The sequence below is a fragment of the Carcharodon carcharias genome, chromosome 10, assembly GCF_017639515.1.
Source record: "Carcharodon carcharias isolate sCarCar2 chromosome 10, sCarCar2.pri, whole genome shotgun sequence".
NCBI classification, from domain to species: domain Eukaryota; kingdom Metazoa; phylum Chordata; class Chondrichthyes; order Lamniformes; family Lamnidae; genus Carcharodon; species Carcharodon carcharias.
In genome coordinates this window covers 67,317,036-67,334,882 of record NC_054476.1, presented here as the reverse complement: position 1 = coordinate 67,334,882, position 17,847 = coordinate 67,317,036, and the positions used below count along the sequence as shown (strand labels likewise).

Sequence of the window (17,847 nt, the reverse complement as noted above, 5' to 3'; positions counted from 1 at the left end):
AGGCGCCATAGGTGGGGGTTGAGGAGTAGGGGGTGATGGAGGAGTAGACCAGGGTGTCCCGGAGGGAACTATCCCTACGGAACGCCCCCAGCGGGGGGTGAAGGGAAGATGTGTTTGGTGGTGGCATCATGCTGGAGTTGGCGGAAATGGCGGAGGATGATCCTTTGAATGCGGAGGCTGGTGGGGTGATAAGTGAGGACAAGGGGGACCCTATCATGTTTCTGGGAGGGAGAAGTAGGCGTGAGGGCGGATGCGCGGGAGATGGGCCGGACATGGTTGAGGGCCCTGTCAACGACCGCACCGTGTACCGTGTCCGGCCCATCTCCAGCGCATCCGCCCTCACGCCTTCTCCTCCCTCCCAGAAACATGATAGGGTCCCCCTTGTCCTCACTTATCACCCCACCAGCCTCCGCATTCAAAAGATCATCCTCCGCCATTTCCGCCAACTCCAGCATAATGCTACCACCAAACACATCTTCCCTTCACCCACCCTGGCGGCATCACATAGGGATCATTCCCTCCGGGACACCCTGGTCCACTCCTCCATCACCCCCTACTCCTCAACCCCCACCTATGGCACCTCCCCATGCCCACGCAAAAGATGTAACGCCTGCCCCTTCACTTCCTCTCTCCTCACCGTCCAAGGGCCCAAACACTCCTTTCAAGTGAAGCAGCATTTCACTTGCATTTCCCCCAACTTAGTCTACTGCATTTGTTGCTCCCAGTGCGGTCTCCTCTACATTGGAGAGACCAAATGTAAACTGGGTGACCGCTTTGCAGAACACCTGCAGTCTGTCCACAAGAATGACCCAAACCTCCCTGTCGCTTGCCGTTTCAACACTCCACCCTGCTCTCTTGCCCACATGTCTGTCCTTGGCTTGCTGCATTGTTCCAGTGAAGCCCAACGCAAACTGGAGGAACAGCACCTCATCTTCCGACTAGGCACTTTACAGCCTTCCGGACTGAATATTGAATTCAACAACTTTAGATCTTGAACTCCCTCCTCCATCCCCATCCCCTTTCTGTTTCTTCCCCCTTCCTTTTGTTTTTTCTAATAATTTATATAGATTTTACTTTTCCCACCTATTTCCATTATTTTTAAATCTTTCATGCCCCCCCCCCACCCCCACTAGAGCTATACCTTGAGTGCCCTACCATCCATTCTTAATTAGCACATTCGTTTAGATAATATCACCAACTTCAACACCTCTGTGTTCTTTTGTCTGTGACATCTTTTGATTATCTGCTCCTATTACTGCTTGCTTGTCCCTACAACCACACCCCTTCCTCCACTTCTCCCCTCCCCCCCCCACCTTAAACCAGCTTATATTTCACCCTTCTCCTTGGATTCACCTAGTTCTGTTGAAGGGTCATGAGGACTCGAAACGTCAACTCTTTTCTTCTCCGCCGATGCTGCCAGACCTGCTGAGTTTTTCCAGGTAATTCTGGATTTCCAGCATCCGCAGTTTTTTATTTTTGTTTTTACCTCCATGTCTTCACTCAGTTTTCTCATCTGCACTCCGTTTGCCAAGGCTGCACTAAAGACCCCTGAATTTATAGTAAACTGAACTGGGGCTCCAGTAACCAGATTCAACCTTCCAGATCTTAACCACTTGCCGTGTGAAATTATACTTAAATAATCTAAACAGTAAAAAGAGATCTCAGGAAAGGATAGTTCCAAGCTGAGCCATCCTTCAGCAAGCGAACACAGTGGGTGGTCTCCAGCTGAGTCACTCTTCAGTTATCAAACACACTGATAAACTATTGGATCTCCTCACCTGGCAAGTACACTCAACACATTCAGACACTGTCCAGGTGGCACCGTCCTGTTGCAAGGTGTCATTGTACCAGCAGGATGTTGGTGGTATCCAGGGCGTGGCAAAGATCGCAGCTGGCAAAGGCTGCTTGAGGAATTCCATTACTGGAGCTGAATCAGGCAAGTTTTCTGGGAAATAACACATTACAACTCAATAAGAATATATCTGCAGAGCAGAATACTTTTCATTAAACATATTGATTGCCGCATCTCCAGAAAGCTCTGTGCTGCAACGAGGACAAGCAGATGGTTAAAGTATCTGGGGAGAACATAAGAAAAACTATAAAAGCACAGGCCAATGGTGGCTGCTCCTTCTGCAGACCCTGAACAATCTGCTGAAGCTTGGATTCTCCACAGTTTGTTTAACCTCTTGAGGAAGATGCAGAACCAAGGAGGAGAGAGCCAATAAGAGAAAGTTTCTCCCCCCCCCCACCTCCTCCCACATCCCCAGTCATTTGCAGGCAGAGGTGCACAATATGACAATGACCACATGGAACAGATATACATGCTCCAGGTTGGCAGGCAGCTAGATGTGAAGCTGTGCCAGTTGCTGCAAGGATGTCTGCAGCTAAGAGGTACTCAGCTCAGTACTTGCACTGCCCTTTTAAGGATCCCTGCCATCCACTTGGCACCAAGGAAGTGGCCCTGAGCATTTTAAGCAAGACTGTCACCCACCCTTCTCTTGGCGAACTGCCGTTTGAATATGAACTTTCTAGATGGGACTGAAGTACAGTCCAATCACTTTATTCGCTTACTTTGTGCCATGTGTCACATGTGATATCTCAAACTTCCTTAGTTCTGAGGTATCATGTGCTACTTCCCAAACTCTAATTTTGCAGGGGAAGAGTGGAAAGTGGGAGGTGGGGAAGAATGGCACAATATAGAAGTGTGATGACAGCTCCCAAGAAAACAGGAGCAGATCCTTATGATACTTTGCTGATGACAAGTTGCACATGAATGGACTGGAAGTCCTTGCAATTCATGATGACTATAAAGTGTGTGAAGGAGCCTGCAAGGCAATGGGAGTGCAGTCCATGATGCCCTGAAGTTGAGCAAAGTCCAATCTTGCTGCTTGCAGATGTCCATGGGGAAAGCAATGAAAGTGTTGGCTCAAACAGACATTGTATGAGGTGCCCATGTAATGCAGGACTGATGTTAGTGATATCACCTGTTTCAGCCTGAAAGCTGAAGGGGGCAAACTTGAGTATCCATATCTATTTTTAAAAAATTCACTAACCTGCACCTACCACAGCCCTGTCAAATTAAATTGAAGACATAAAAGTTGAGGGCTGCAGTGACCCTAGCTGCAACAGGCTATGAGGTGCTAGGTGTGCCAGTTGATTGCAAGCCCTGTTAGAGGAGACTACATAATTCAGTGACAGCTAGCAATTGAAGGAACGTTGTCCTGGGCCTATAAGCTCTCTTGAGAGCTCACCTCCTCCTCATTGCTTTCCCTACAACTATGATTCTGTTTGCTCCTTCATCCATCTGCTGGCTCTTCTCCTCTTGCCAGGCTGGAATTGTCAGAAGGACCCCCATGAAGAAGTGTGTTGCCAAAAGCTCCTTAAAAGTTCAGAAAACTTTACAGCCGCTACTAGCCTCTAATAGTCATATGATGTGGCCAAAAACTACAATGTAATGCAAGCAGAACATCCTTCAAAACTTTATAGCATTTGGCCACCTAAATTGAGGTGCACCTGGAAATTGGAACAGGCAGTAAATTGACACATGCATTACCCACGTGAATTTGGTCTGACTACCCCATCTCTAGGTTTTAAAGAAAGGAAAATGACCCCAGCTGTTTTTTTTAAAGTATCACACTGATCCTGTATCTATTCTGTAAAAGACTTTGGGGTGGGTTGATTTTTAACTTTTTGACCTGCCAGGAAGGTGGGGCCCAGTAACATACAAGAAACTCAGAAGGAGGAGTTGCCCCACACACGGGACTTCATTAATAAGGTTCCCGAAAGTCAGCCTGTTTGACAGCCTTGGCTTCCAGTCGGGTGGTGAGCACTGGAGAATTGGCTACAGGTCAGGATAGTCTGAGTCCCCATCCAGGGAGGCAAACCAAGCCCGAGGGGTGGGGATGGGTCTGATCCTGGGGAGGTGAGAGCTCAGAGCCATCATGAAGAAATGCCAGGGCAGGGGAGCTCTGCAGCCTGATGGGGGAGGGAACCCAAGGTTCCAATGGGGGTGGGATTGGAGGCCGGGATGGAACTCCAGGAGGAGAATGGAAAGGGCGGTAGCTGGTGTCTGATCATGAGGTTTCGGCATTGATTTCTTGGATCTAACAGCCCTTGGAAGCCTGTAGAGCTTTAAGAAACCTGACCATCTCAAGGTAAATTTAAAATGGTGCATAAAAATGAGGCTCATAGCCTCATTATAATACGAAAATTATCAACCCACTTCCTGTGAACACTCTTGCTGCCTGCCTATCCCCATCCCCAGCTAAAACTGGAAGTGGATAGTTTGGAAGCATGTTGGAGTCGTGATTCAGGTTCTTAACATTTTAACCTCCCACCTGACACAAGTCACAGAATCAGAATCACAGAGCAGAAGAGGCCCTTCGGCCCATCGAGTCTGCACTGACACGGGAGAAACACCTGACCTACCGACCTAATCCCATTTACCAGCACTTGGCCTATAGCCTTGAATGTTATGATGTGCCAAGTTCTCATCCAGATACTTTTTAAAGGATGTGAGGCAACCAACCTCCAGCACCCTCCCAGGCAATGCATTCCAGACCGTCACCACCCTCTGGGTAAAAAAGTTTTTCCTCACATCCCCCCCAAACCTCCTGCCCCTCACCTTGAACTTATGCCCCCTTGTGACTGACCCTTCAACTAAGGGGAACAGCTGCTCCCTATCCACCCTGTCCATGCCCCTCATAATCTTGTACACCTCGATCAGGTCGAACCTCAGTCTTCTCTGCTCCGACGAAAACAACCCATGTCTATCCAACCTCTCTTCATAACTTAAATGTTTCATCCCAGGCAAAATCCTGGTGAATCTCCTCTGCACCCTCTCCAGTGCAATCACATCCTTCCTAAAATGTGGCGACCAGAACTGCACACAATACTCCAGCTGTGGCCTCACCAAGGTTCTATACAACTCCAACATGACCTCCCTACTTTTGTAATCTATGCCTCAATTGATAAAGGCAAGTGTCCCATATGCCTTTTTCACCACCCCACTAATCTGTCCCTCTGCCTTCAGAGATCTATGGACACACACGCCAAGGTCCCTTTGTTCCTCTGAACTTCCTAGTGCCATGCCGTTCATTGAATACTTCCTTGTCAAATTACTCCTTTCAAACTGTATCACCTCACACTTTTCAGGGTTAAATTCCATCTGCCATTTATCTGCCGATTTGACCATCCCATCTATATCTTCCTGTAGCCCAAGACACCCAACCTCACTGTTAACCATCGGGCCAGTCTGCCAGCTTTTTAGCAGGTAAAATTCTGCCCTTTATTTCACAGTTCAATATCTTGGTGTATCATTTAGCTTTCGTCTATTTATCTTGTAAATAAACCTTGCTATTAGTTTAACTTGTTTGTGTTGGTTTAGCAATGATTCTTACCTTCTAGGAGAATTCAAATATGACGGGCATTCCACATGACTTTTAATGAACTATACATTAAAATCAGGGATATTGTTAATGCCACACATACTACCCATTTCATGGTATGTTTAAAAAAGTAGATTTTGGTGGAAAGGACATTCAGTCTGGTTACTGAAACTAGCTTTTGCTGTGAACATGAGACAAATGCATTATTAAAACGCTCAAACTGAAGCAGCCCAGCTGTGAAGGACCAGTGTCAAGCCTGACACTGAAGAAGGGTCACCTTACCAAGGCAAGAGGGAATGGCTGACTCCCATGGAACTGTGTTCCAGCAAGAGGAAATGTGGTGAAAAAATAGGTGTGGGTATGGTTTTTAATGCATCTATTATAAAAAATAACATTCCTCACCTGATGTCAAGTGGCAGAACAACCTCAGGGTTCAGAAGATTAACTCTGCAGTTTGTTGTCATTACTTACAATGCTGTGTGGACTCCTCGACATATTCCAGCTGGAGTTTAATGCAATGTTGTCATGCCTGCTCTCTCATCATTGTCTACTCACCTGTGCAGGTGTCGTTCACGTATAAGTGAAATCCTTCTGGGCATGTACAGTAGAAACTTCCCTCAGTGTTAACACAATGATGAGAGCACGGGCTGGACAGGCATTCATCAATATCTGAGAAAATAAAAATGACATGCATGAGGCAATAATCGATCCACAATCCATCGGCAACTCAAGCCACCCAAAACTCTCAGACAAGTATAAGATTGTCTAGACTCAGGGAAAGGAACAGGGTAGTGGATGTGCAGATGGAAGCTCATTGCACCATTACACAATCTACTATTGGTGAGGGACCAGCACCAGTCAGAAACAAAATAGCAATAAAAAGAGAAGAAAAACCTAAAGAGACTGAAAATCTGAAACTCAGAAAAAAATTTGCTGGAAACACTCAACAGGACAGTGAGTATATGTCGAGAGTATAGCTGCATTAACATTTCACATGTGACCCCTTTGAATGACAATTGTCATGGCAATAATTCATGGGATAAGCTGACTAAAACATTGTTAAAGACACCCATTAGTGAGGAATTGTGAAACCTCAAATGAGGATTGTTCAGCCCTCCAGTTGATAAATGCACATCCAGAGGCATTTGAGTAGGCACAAAGTAGCAGCCACCAACTAACAAAGCCGTCAGCCCTGCCCCAGCATCAGACCTTACATAAGTGACTTCAAGAGGCTCCTCTCAATAAGGCCCATTCTAGCAATGTGTGAACAGACTGTCCTGGCACCAGTACATCAGGAGTGACTGCACTTCCAGCCAGAGAACCCAGCGTCAAGAGCACCAATTTCTGATACCTCATCTTGGGGAGTACATAGCTCACAGTTAGCTATTCAATTCATACTTAGAAGTGCATGTCCCAGATGTCAGCACACTAAGAGAACACACTTGAGTGAGTCGTACATATATTGAGGGGCATATACACATAGCCATTACCAACAGACAAAATCAAAATAACACATCTCTTTTCAGTTCTGTGATTAACTGATAAAGAAACTGAGGCCTAGGTTTTCCAATTATGATGGCAATGTTAAACCTATTTGTTTTAGATAGATTAGTCTCAACCACACCATCAGAAAACTTACGTTAGTGTCTAATTTGACAACGTAAAAACAGAAAGGAATGTGCAGTTTTTCAGACAAAGCAAAAATCACATTCGTACAGGTACAAATGAGAAAACAAGTCTCTTGTGAGAGTCGAGGATGATGTCTTTTTGTCTTGTACCTCAGTTGCCAGCCCACAGTGCCTGACACATGTTGACACCTTTTCAGCATCACCTCTTGTTGTTGCTGCCTGTCACACAACTCCATTGCAAGCTTACTCTTTCAATGCACTGTTAACAAGCACATTTGGCCATGATTCCTCAGACACCCACTGTCTATGGTCACACATAGAGAATGACGACTGGTTAAGGTAGTCAAGGACACCCCATATCCCAGCATGAGCACCTTTGGGAGAGGAGAGGGAAAGAATAACTGTCTTGCTGATAATGTGCAAATTAAAGCACTCTGTTAATCTTTTAGCAACCACTTGAAATTATTTCTTGTCATCTGTGAAAAGACACTCCTTAGACCTCAATCTGTATAATCTGAGCCAAGTACTTAATAGATCACTGATAAAATTCCAGGCCATGGCCCCCTCTCCTTCTCACTGTGCTTGGCAGCAAAAGAAGAAAAACTGTGTGAAATGAAGCAAATTAGTACATAAAGTACACACTGTGCTTGGCTCATCACCATGGCAATTAAAATTGGCTGAGCTGAAGTGGGCACAAACCATCAGCAGTGAGTCACTTCCTGCCAGAGATCTGTATCCAGAGTTGTAGAATTTCCAGTCAAGCTGTCATTGATAAAGCTCTGTGCTGATTTATATCATCACTGAGTTTACCATTCTGTGCGATAGTCTGTGAACGGGATACAGCTACTGGTGGCTGATAGAGAACGCCATAGAGCCAATGTGTGATGCAGTAATAATACAATTAGAGTAAAGACTGTTTAACACAAGTCACAATACAGGCCAACTATCTGCCCACACCTGGCAAGAGTGAGACGTTGTTAGTATCTTACTCTATCACCAGAGAATCGCGACCTCCTGTCTAGATGCACTATGTCGGTATCTCCCCAGCGTTCCTCTTGCTTTATTCCACCAAAGAGTGGCAGAATTCAGCAGAAAACTTGAAAATCACACAGGTGGGATGCAAAGAAAGAGATAAAGGTATAGGGAAAAGGAGATAGAGAAGGGAAGAAAGAACAAAATAACAACTCATATTTAAATAGCAACTTTGACATAATAAAATGTCCCAGACAGTATCACAAGAGCATAATCAGACAAAAAATTAACATTGAACCAAAGAAGGAGGCATTAGGACAGGTGACCAGAAAATTGGTTAGAGGAATAGATTTTAAGCAGCATCTTCATGGTGCAGAGGTAATATGGCAGAGAGTTTTAGTGAGGGAATTTCAAGGCTTAGGCCTACTTAGCTGGATGCACAGAAAACCAATCATGCATAAGAAGGAAGTGAGCGATGTTCAAGCCAGATGTGAAGGAATGTGGAGTCCTTGGGGGGTTGAAAGGCTGGAGGAATTTACAGGAGAGAAGGACGTGGCTAAGTGAAGATTTGAACACTAGGGAGAGAATTTTTTTATTCTTAGAATGGATGTGGGTGTCGCTGACAAGGCCAGCATTTGTTGCCAATCCCTAATTACCCTTGAACTGAGTGTCTTTCCAGGCCATTTCAGAGGGCGTTTAAGAGTCAATCACATGGATCTGAATCTGGAGTCACATGTACGCCAGATCAGTTAAGGATGGCAGATTTCCTTCCTGTCTGTTCAGCCTGAGACAATGACCAGGGAAGGGAATGGAACTGGTGCCTAGGGAGTAGATTTTATGGAGGAGCTGGAAGACAATGGCTTTGGTCTTCTAACATTTAATTGGAAGAAATTTCAGTTCACCCAGGACTGGACATCAATGTAACAACACAAAGGCAATAGCAGGATGAAGAGAAGTGAAAGTGAAGTAGAGCTGGAAATCATCAGTTTACAATGCAACCTGCATTATCTTGAAATGATATTGCCGAGGGACAGTATGTAAATGATTTGTAAGAGGGGCTCAGGATAGATTCTTGGGGGACACCAGGGTAACAGTGCAGAGGCAATAGAAGAGCTGTTGCAAGTGGTTACGACTGGACAGTTAAGAATGAAACCAGGTGAGAGTCATTCCACTCAGTCGGACAATGGAGGAGGATGGTGTGATCAACTGCTTCAAAGGTTACAGCCAGGCCAAGAAGGATGCGGAAGGATTGTGGACCATGATAAGAGTTGCATATGTTGAATTTGTGGCTTGGATTCGGACCATTTCAATGCTTGCAACGGTCATCTAAATGTAAAGGTTCAAACATGGCATCGTGGGAAAGACGAGTCTAGATTTGGGAGACAACAACATGTTCAAGTGTACGTATTTAGTGTAGAAAAGAAGCAAGGACAAAGGGCAATGAATGGGACTATATTAACTCTCTTTCATTCGTTATCTCCCTTGCCCAATTTTATTTCATCTAGTTTTAAAATAACTTAATTATTTAACAGTTTCCAATTCCAACAAGACTTTCACATAACACAGGGGAGGCTTTTCACTGCTGCCCGCCTCTTTCTTGCCTGAAGAATAGCAACAGGCCAGTGAAAATCCAACAGGGATCTCGTGTATCCATTGTTCCCCCCCTCTCCTCCCAAATCAGGTCTTTAAATTAATATGCAAATCAGGGACCTACATCTGTTAGAAATGGGTGAAGCACGTGTGGCACATGTCAGCAACACGCTCTCTCGGAACCATGTGGTGATTTTTATCCTGTCCACTAGTGCCAGGAAGAGCAATCGTGCTTCTTTGAACCCCACAAACAGCCTTCTTGACATTGCATCTGTTCTTGTGCCCTTCCTTCAATAACTGCCTTCAGCTCGCCAAGAACATTTCAATGAGGCCTGGCCTGAAAGTGGCTGGAGCCCCCTGTTCGCCATGATGGGTGAATCTTCGAAAAAAACAAATTGTCCTCCATTTTTATTCTCTGAAATAGTATAGCCCAGGTCTAATAATTAAACTGATTCACATTAAATTGCATACTACGACCATGCAGAATGTGGATCTGGATTAGAAAATAACATACTGTCACACAGCTACATTATTATTCAGGATTTATTTATAAAATAAAATGGCATGGAGGCAAAGAGCTTTTGATAAAATAATGAACAACACAATACATGTGTAAGAGAACAGGAATTTGTCCAATAAAGGTTAGTACACTCTCCACAGGAGGTTCCTTGGAATGGAATCTGCTAATCAAATGGATGCTTTAGAGCACAAACAGCAATCTTAGAATGTACATTTTAGGGTAAGATTTTATACATTAATTATTGCAGCCTCAGGCAAACACAAAGTCTGGTGCATTCTCATCTGATCTGAGGACCAACCAGCCAGAACTGAGATATTTATCCTGCCTAATTAACTTTCTTGATGTGAATACTTTTCTTTTGAAAGACTCAAGCAAAAAAGTTAAAAGTCCTCAACCTCAGAAGACAACCAGACAAAAGCACATAACAGATGAATTTTCTACCAGGCTATTTTCACACACAACCAGAAGTGACAGGGTAAATGCTTGAAGCTTTATTTCTGACTTGGAGCCTTGCTCAATGAGGACATGACACAAAATGTCAATGCCTCCAAGTTGAGGCACTCCTGTAGTTCAAGTCATTCATTTTAATGACCAAAAAAATTGGAAGTATTACAAATTAGGGCCATGGATCTGTTGGTCCCTTAGAGTAAAGATCTAAGCATGGGAGTGGAGCTTTCCAAATATTTGCCCTTACACCTCCCGTCTGACAAATGCAATATCCAATAACACTTACACCAATCTACCCCATCCCTAAGAAGAATACTTTATCTGTTAGTTCATAAACAGCAAAGCTACTTGCCTGATCAGACAACATATACCTTCAATTTGAAAGGTCCACAGCATACCGCCTCCTGCCAGAAAATGCAGGCACAAAATTGGACACATGGCACCTTGCATCCTATTTCATAAAGAAGAAAATTAGGTAGTGTTTAAGAGGCTTCGCTGACAGCTTGGAATTAATCTCTTGTGATGATTATGTCAATTGGTCGCATGCCTAATTTCACTTCTTTTCTTGCCAGTTCTACCTCTGTTGCAGAGTTGCAAATTTATAATGGGTGCAGTGCTATTGCACTAGCCTGGACTGCAGAAGGGGACTTTTTACAGCTAATATCAGTTTAATCAATTAAAAAATTAATTTAAGATTTGCTGGGTTTTTTCTGAGTAAGCATTTAGTTTAGGTTAATTTTGCTCAGTGATTAAATAAATTCATGTTGCTGCGGAAAGCTGAATGTGGACGTTGGAAGACTATATTTAGCTTTCCATTAAATTATTGTGACTGCCTTTTCTCAGCTCTGACTGTGTGTACGTTGAAGCAAGCACCAATGGCATAGCCAACATTAGAGAACTCTGGCAACAAAAGCAAAATACTGCCAATGCCTCTGACAAAAGATCATCAGCCTGAAGTGTTGGCACAATTTTCCCAGGCAAGGGTAGGTAGGTTTGTGTGCATACAGGAGTTAAATCACCAATAGCTGATATTAAATTGGGATTAAACTGTCGTTTGGTAGTACAGAATTTGAATATTGCTGGAAAGAGACATGTTGCCAAAGCTTTTCACCTTGTACTCATCAAGGACAAACACAAGAATGCCAAATTTCAAACAATTGCAACAAGTTATACTATAGGACAAAAGGGTGCTGATTGGTTGGCAAGTTGACTCTGATTGGCTAAGATGTTGCCATGGAAAAAGCAATGGGGAACTATAGGCTCCCCAAGCTCCTGGGTAATTCCAGGAAAAAGAACAAGGCTTGAACATTTTTTTTTGGCAGAGAACAGGTCCCTGTATGAATGCAAGTCACTTCTAGCAAGCGTAGATGAGCCAAGTTACGGAGCTGGACTGATTTTCTAGAATTGGTTGTTTGTGTAGCTATTAGCACACTCAGGATTGTTCAGCAAGTGCTGCCCAATCGCAATATTACATATAACCGTAGACATTTTGTTTTGGGTTGTGCAAGCGCAATCTGGTTGAGTACAGTCTGTACTCTGCCCATTACGAATAAATGAAGGAACAAGCTGTTTGATTCAATCAGCCAATCACTGGGCCATATTGGCCTATGTACCTGGCACAGCACTGGCGGTAAAATTCATACACAACGTTGCTGAATTGTGTGGTAGGAAGAATGTCTTTTTGGTCCAATGGCAAATAGTGGAAAATTCTACTCATGTAGCCATTGCATGGTAGCAGTGTGAAACGGCTTGTTTAACCTGTTGTTCAAATTTTATTTGATAATTTTACAAATAACCAGTCGAGCCCTTAACATGGCTCATTTGCCTTGCAAGAAGTGACACGCATTCACATCAAGGGCCTGTTCTCTGCAAACAAAAGGAATATGTTCAAGACTTGCACCTTTTTTGAATTACCCAGGAGCTTGGGGAGCCTATAGTTCTCCACTGTTTTCTCCTTGACAACACCTCAGCCAATCAGAGTTGTCAACCAATCAGCACCCTATTCTCCGGTAATATAAATCATTTAAAATTTGAAATCTTGCATTTGTCCTGATGAGTACAAGTTAAAAAGCTTAGGCAACATATCTCGATTTTTTGTAACTTTTTAAATCCTCAATTCTGGATTTTCAAGCCAGGACACCTGTTTCCTATCCTGTGAGCAACTCCCCAGGGTCACCGAGGAGAGTGCACAGTGGGAAGCACTTCTTCAGTGAAACTGGCAAGCTGGAAAAGCTTTGATCAGTGAAACTGAAGAACTCCAGTCAGAGCCAGGTGAGAGGCTGCTGCCCAAAGAACTTCTTCTCAGAGAGTGCTTTCACTGCTCAACAAGTACTGCCCAACTTTTTGGAAGTCACTTCACCTGCCGAGTACTTTACTCACTTTCAGCTACATTTCCCTGCTGCCAGCATTTATAATGGCATGGGGGCAGTTTATGCAGCTCCACCCTGCACCTCTGCTGAGGGCCAAGCGCAGTAGTATACTTCTATACCGTTATAACAACACCACCAACAGCACCACCACCAACAGCACCATCAATATCAGCTGCCTTCTGCTCAGCCACATACCCCTCCACAGGACAGAAGAAATGGGCACTTAGATCCAGCTGCAAGGAGGCAAGACCCCCAAGCCAGGGTCTACAGGCAGAAGGTTGCTCTTTCTGCATTTAAACACTAGTGCCTCAAGAGGCTCAAGCTCTCATGGTTGGTCTGCAGTCTTCTGGAACAAGGCCACCTTCCCAGTGGAGGAAATGGCATGCATTCCCAGTGGCCAGTAAGGTGTTTATTACTGAAGGATCACCTCCTAGAGCCCCGCCCTCCTCAGGTCTCTGCCTCTCACCAAGTAGTGTGGTCTTTTCTCCTGCAATGAGAGAAAGCAGAGAGATGTGAGCATTCGTAATGGCATGCGTGGAAGGAGGGAAGGACAATACTTGTGCAGGGTGACTGTGAGGCTAGGGTGCAAGCAGGCAATAGGATGAGTTTGATTATTGGCTGCTCAGATGGGGATGTGAGGTACCTGGAGCTGTGCAATATGTGTTGTCCCAAAGGGAGCTGTGAAAGTCAGTGTGTGAGGCTTGGCACCTGAAATTTTATACCACTCACTTGTCATTCCCTCCTGAGGTCCTGGATCCTCTTGGTGCACTGTCTTCAGGCTGGAGGGACCACACATCTGCTGCTTATTTCCCTGGTCACTTCCTTCCATGCCTACTTGGCTGGAGAGACTAGCCTCTTCCTCCTTTCCTTTGGCGAGCTCACCTCTACAGTACCTCAGACCCCACAGCAAGACCTCCATGTAAGGGTGAGAGATGAAGGGAGTGGCCTTCCTAGGTCTCCGCTTCATTTCAGTGGTTGCTGCAAATTCAAAAATCCAAGTGCTGGTGAGCCCTTGTACCCCATGCTATGGTCCCTTTAATTAAAAATCCTTCCTTTGACAGAATGAACACATCATCCTGCCCATCCTACCTGATTGACTATAGAACTCGGAGCTGTTATTGCTGATGCCTTCGCTCAGTTAAAGAGCCTCGGCAGAGCCTGCTCCTTCACCATTTGGGTTCCTGTCACGTAAATAGTCCCTCCTTTCCAACAGGGACTAAGTTCAGAAAATTCTGTCCATTAGCTCTGTTTCCCTCTCCACAGAAGTTGTCTTATCTGCTCAGTATTTGCAGCATTTTCTGTTGGTATTATTGGAGAATTCCTGATCTGGGGAAAGGTGGCCAGATGCCCAGGAAGAGACAGCCTCATGACATGACTGTGTTTTGTAATAGTGACAAGAATGTTTTGCAACGTATTTGATACACAAAAATAGGAATAGATTTAATCAACAACAAGGAGCAGCACATAGAGGGAATTATACACGATATATTGCGATTGTCATTCTATAAATCAGTCAATCTTTTGGCAGTGAAAGGATCTCCTTTGCAAGTGCATATCTGAATCTCTGCCTGCACATTCATTGAATGTCTCAAGCACTCCACAAATATTTTCATGTGGTGGCAAGGCTTAATTGTGTGTAACGTGGTTCACTTTATGATGCAAGAGAAATCTAATAGTGATAATTAACTGTAAGGTGTGTTTAGCAATTGGTATTTACAGCCCCTTTTATTGTCCTGCCAAGAAGGAATGTTACACTAGGCCATTTATAATAACACATCATAACCATTAGCATCCAGAATTACAGCCCTGCAATTGCATTATCTTGCTTCTGAAGTATGTCAAAGATCAAAGCTTAAATCAGTGAACTTAAACCAAAGTCTGGGCCAGGAGCCAGGCACTTAAAGCAATGCCCCTTACCACCACAACACCAGCCACCCAAGGGCCCACACCGCCAACCCTCAGCCAAAAGCTTTACTCCCGATCACTCCAATCTTCCTGCTGGTACTTGGATTACATTAACCAGAACACTCAGTACAACCCACATTGAAAATGAATGTTATCAAAGTGTATCTGGTGTGATGACTGCAGAGTTCTGATGAATGCAGAATAAAACTTGAATACCAGAACCATCTGGTTCTCTCTCACAGACAAGAGGAGGATGAAAAAAGATTCTTCTCACATCCTGTAGTTGCATTCTTAGACTTCACAACGTGGGTGTACTTACAGTTAACACCATTTTTTAACACAAAAGGGTATATTGCACCTGAGCCAACTATTTTCCCCTTTGATTACAGGCAAATCTATAAGATGTACAAGACAAGCACAGTGGTGGCATGCACTGTATGCTTACTACACTGTAGCAAGCCAATTTGCTCATGAATCCAGCCATCATTTTATATTGCAGTTCATGAGGTAACTGCATTGAGGTCAGTTTACATTGCACAATAAGTCAAAGCATACATTTGGCCAACTGCATACTTATAAACTAAGATCAGAATTTGTGGCTCAACCAAAGCAGCAGCTGCCAATGTAAACTGAGGACCAGATGAAAACCTGAGGGCACTGATTGAAAATTAACAGATCGTCAGAAGACAAAAAAATGCAAATCCACTGTAACATCTAGAAATCTAGGCCGGTTCCACTCAAAGTTACAAAGACCAAGATTTAACTAAACCAGGTGAGATTCCCCTGAGAGCACCTCTTTATCAACAGAAACAGGTGAGCAGAGAAAATCAAAAGACAATATTGAACACAAACTTGCTGCATACTATTGATATGATTCTTATGGAGAGCTTTCGTTTCAAAATAATAAATTGATCAGGAAGAAAAACTCAGACTACCCTGGTTATTATGGAATGGTGTGTCTCCATGAAATCCAAATCAGCAGACAGCCAGACACTCATGGGGATTAGTGACATGCCAACGTTAACACTCACTGTTCCAGCAGGGTGCCTAAGGAGACATTCCCTGGTTAAGACGCCTTCTTTGAAGTGGGTCCAGGGGCTACAGTTTAAAATATGTGTAAGATTCTGTCAGAAAGTATTCCATCAATAGATGATTAGTCAATGGACCATTTAAAAGTGACAAGTGCTTTCACACAAAAAGCATTGAGATCTTTGAATTACAGATTTTTCATGTTCAGTGAAGTGATGCAGTGCCTGACCATTAATAAGCACAAATGTTAATCATATAGAAAGATAAAACTATTTTCATACTCTTAAAAGGCAGTTACAGTGGATGCTTCTATTGAAGCAGTCGAAGTATAAATTGTACCTCCCTGGTAAAGAGATGCACACTGACTACTGCATTCATCAATATCTGCACCCAAACCACACAAAAATTTAAAGCATGGAGCCAGAAAAAGCTATTTTGGCCATCAAGCCCACTCCTTCACAGTCCGATGTGCAACTTTTTTATTACATGTTTTGCCTCAATTATTAATTGACTGAGGGCAAGTATTGACCGAATCCCAAACATAACCACTCCACTCCTGGCAGGCTGTTTCCTACATGTATATTTTCTTGTTCTGAGCAGAACAGGAACCTTTGTACATTTCAGTCTAAATTGGGAAAGTGGATGACTACCCAGAGGAGGAGACAGGAAGAACAGGAAGGGAAGAGAAGGGGGGAGAGGGAAAGGGGGAAAGGAAGGAAGGGATGGAAGGAAAGGGAAGGGAGGAAAAAGGAAGAAAGGGAGGGAGGGAAGGGAAGGGAGGGAAAGGGAGGGACAGGGGAAGTGAGGGAAAGGGGAAGGAAGGAAAGATTGTACTGATATATCAGCTTTCATGATTACAGACATCCCAAAGTGCTTTATAGCCAATGAAACACTTGTGAAATGTAGCCACTGGATCACCAGGAAACATGGAAACCAAATTGCGCACAGCAAGCTCCCACAAACAGCATTGTGATAAAACCAAATGATTGACAGGTGGTGCAGGCTTGAGGGGCCTACTCTTGCTCCTAATTTGTATGATCGTATGTTTGTGATGTAGATTTAGGGATAAATATTGATCAGGATAACTGAGATAACTTCCCTCCTCTTCTTCGAAATAACGTCATGGAATTTTTTAAGTCCATCTGAAAGGCCAGACGGGACCTCGGTTTAAGGTCTCATCCGAAAGAACCAACACAAATAAACCCTGCATATCTGGACTGATCCAGAGGTTTTTACATTTATGATGAGGACAAGGTCAGAGGTAGAGGGGGTAAAAACGATACCACGGCATTGTGGAACAAGAAATTGCCTGTAGAGATAAAGTGAATATTCACAAAGGTAGACAATTTTAAGTTGGTATTCCATAAAAAGGGCACTGACAGCCTAATCCATAGCTGCAGCCATCAGCTTCAAATAGTGTGCTGCCCTCCAAGCTAAAGTAAGGAATATAATGGAAAAAATGGGAAAACCTCTATGAAGGCAGTCCATGATTGAAGAGGTCACAATTCAGTAGGAACCAATAATATTGGAAAGGTTAGGATGGAGGTCCTGCTGAGGAATTTTAAATAGCTGAGATGTAAATTAAAATCCAAGACATCCTGGTAGCAATTTTAGGACTAAACATGGCACCGTGTTGCACCAGTCAGGCAGAAACAATTTAGTTATATCAATTCATATTTGAGAAATAGTTTGGAAGGGGGGATTTTAGATTCCTAGGTCAATTTCTGGGGCAGAGTGAAGTTCTCCAGATGGCACGGGCTTTACCTAAACTAAATTGACACGAATGCTTTTAGAGAAAATAAATAAGAGCAATGGAGGTTAATTTAACTTAGTAAGATGAAGAGAGGCGGGCACAAAACAGATTATACAGAAAGCAAATTAATGGTTCTGAATACATTTTCAAAAAAGATAATCTGGTTTGAAATATATCGTGCAAAAGGAAGAAATAAAGATCCTGAGGTTTTCCATAGACAATAGGACAAAGTAAACAGGAGAACTGG

At 43.7% G+C, this 17,847-nt stretch overlaps 1 protein-coding gene across 1 annotated transcript in view; it reads right to left on the bottom strand.

The window, feature by feature from the left end:
• Positions 1–13,742, bottom strand: part of LOC121282842 (kielin/chordin-like protein) — a 118,352-nt gene extending 104,610 nt beyond the window's left edge. The window contains exons 1-3 of the mRNA XM_041196655.1: positions 13,643–13,742; positions 5,943–6,056; positions 1,779–1,945 (exon numbers count right to left, since the gene is read on the bottom strand). Of these exons, the coding sequence (XP_041052589.1) occupies positions 1,779–1,945; positions 5,943–6,056; positions 13,643–13,742 (381 nt within the window). The remainder of the gene's footprint in view (positions 1–1,778; positions 1,946–5,942; positions 6,057–13,642) is intronic.
• Positions 13,743–17,847: the final 4,105 nt, after the last annotated feature.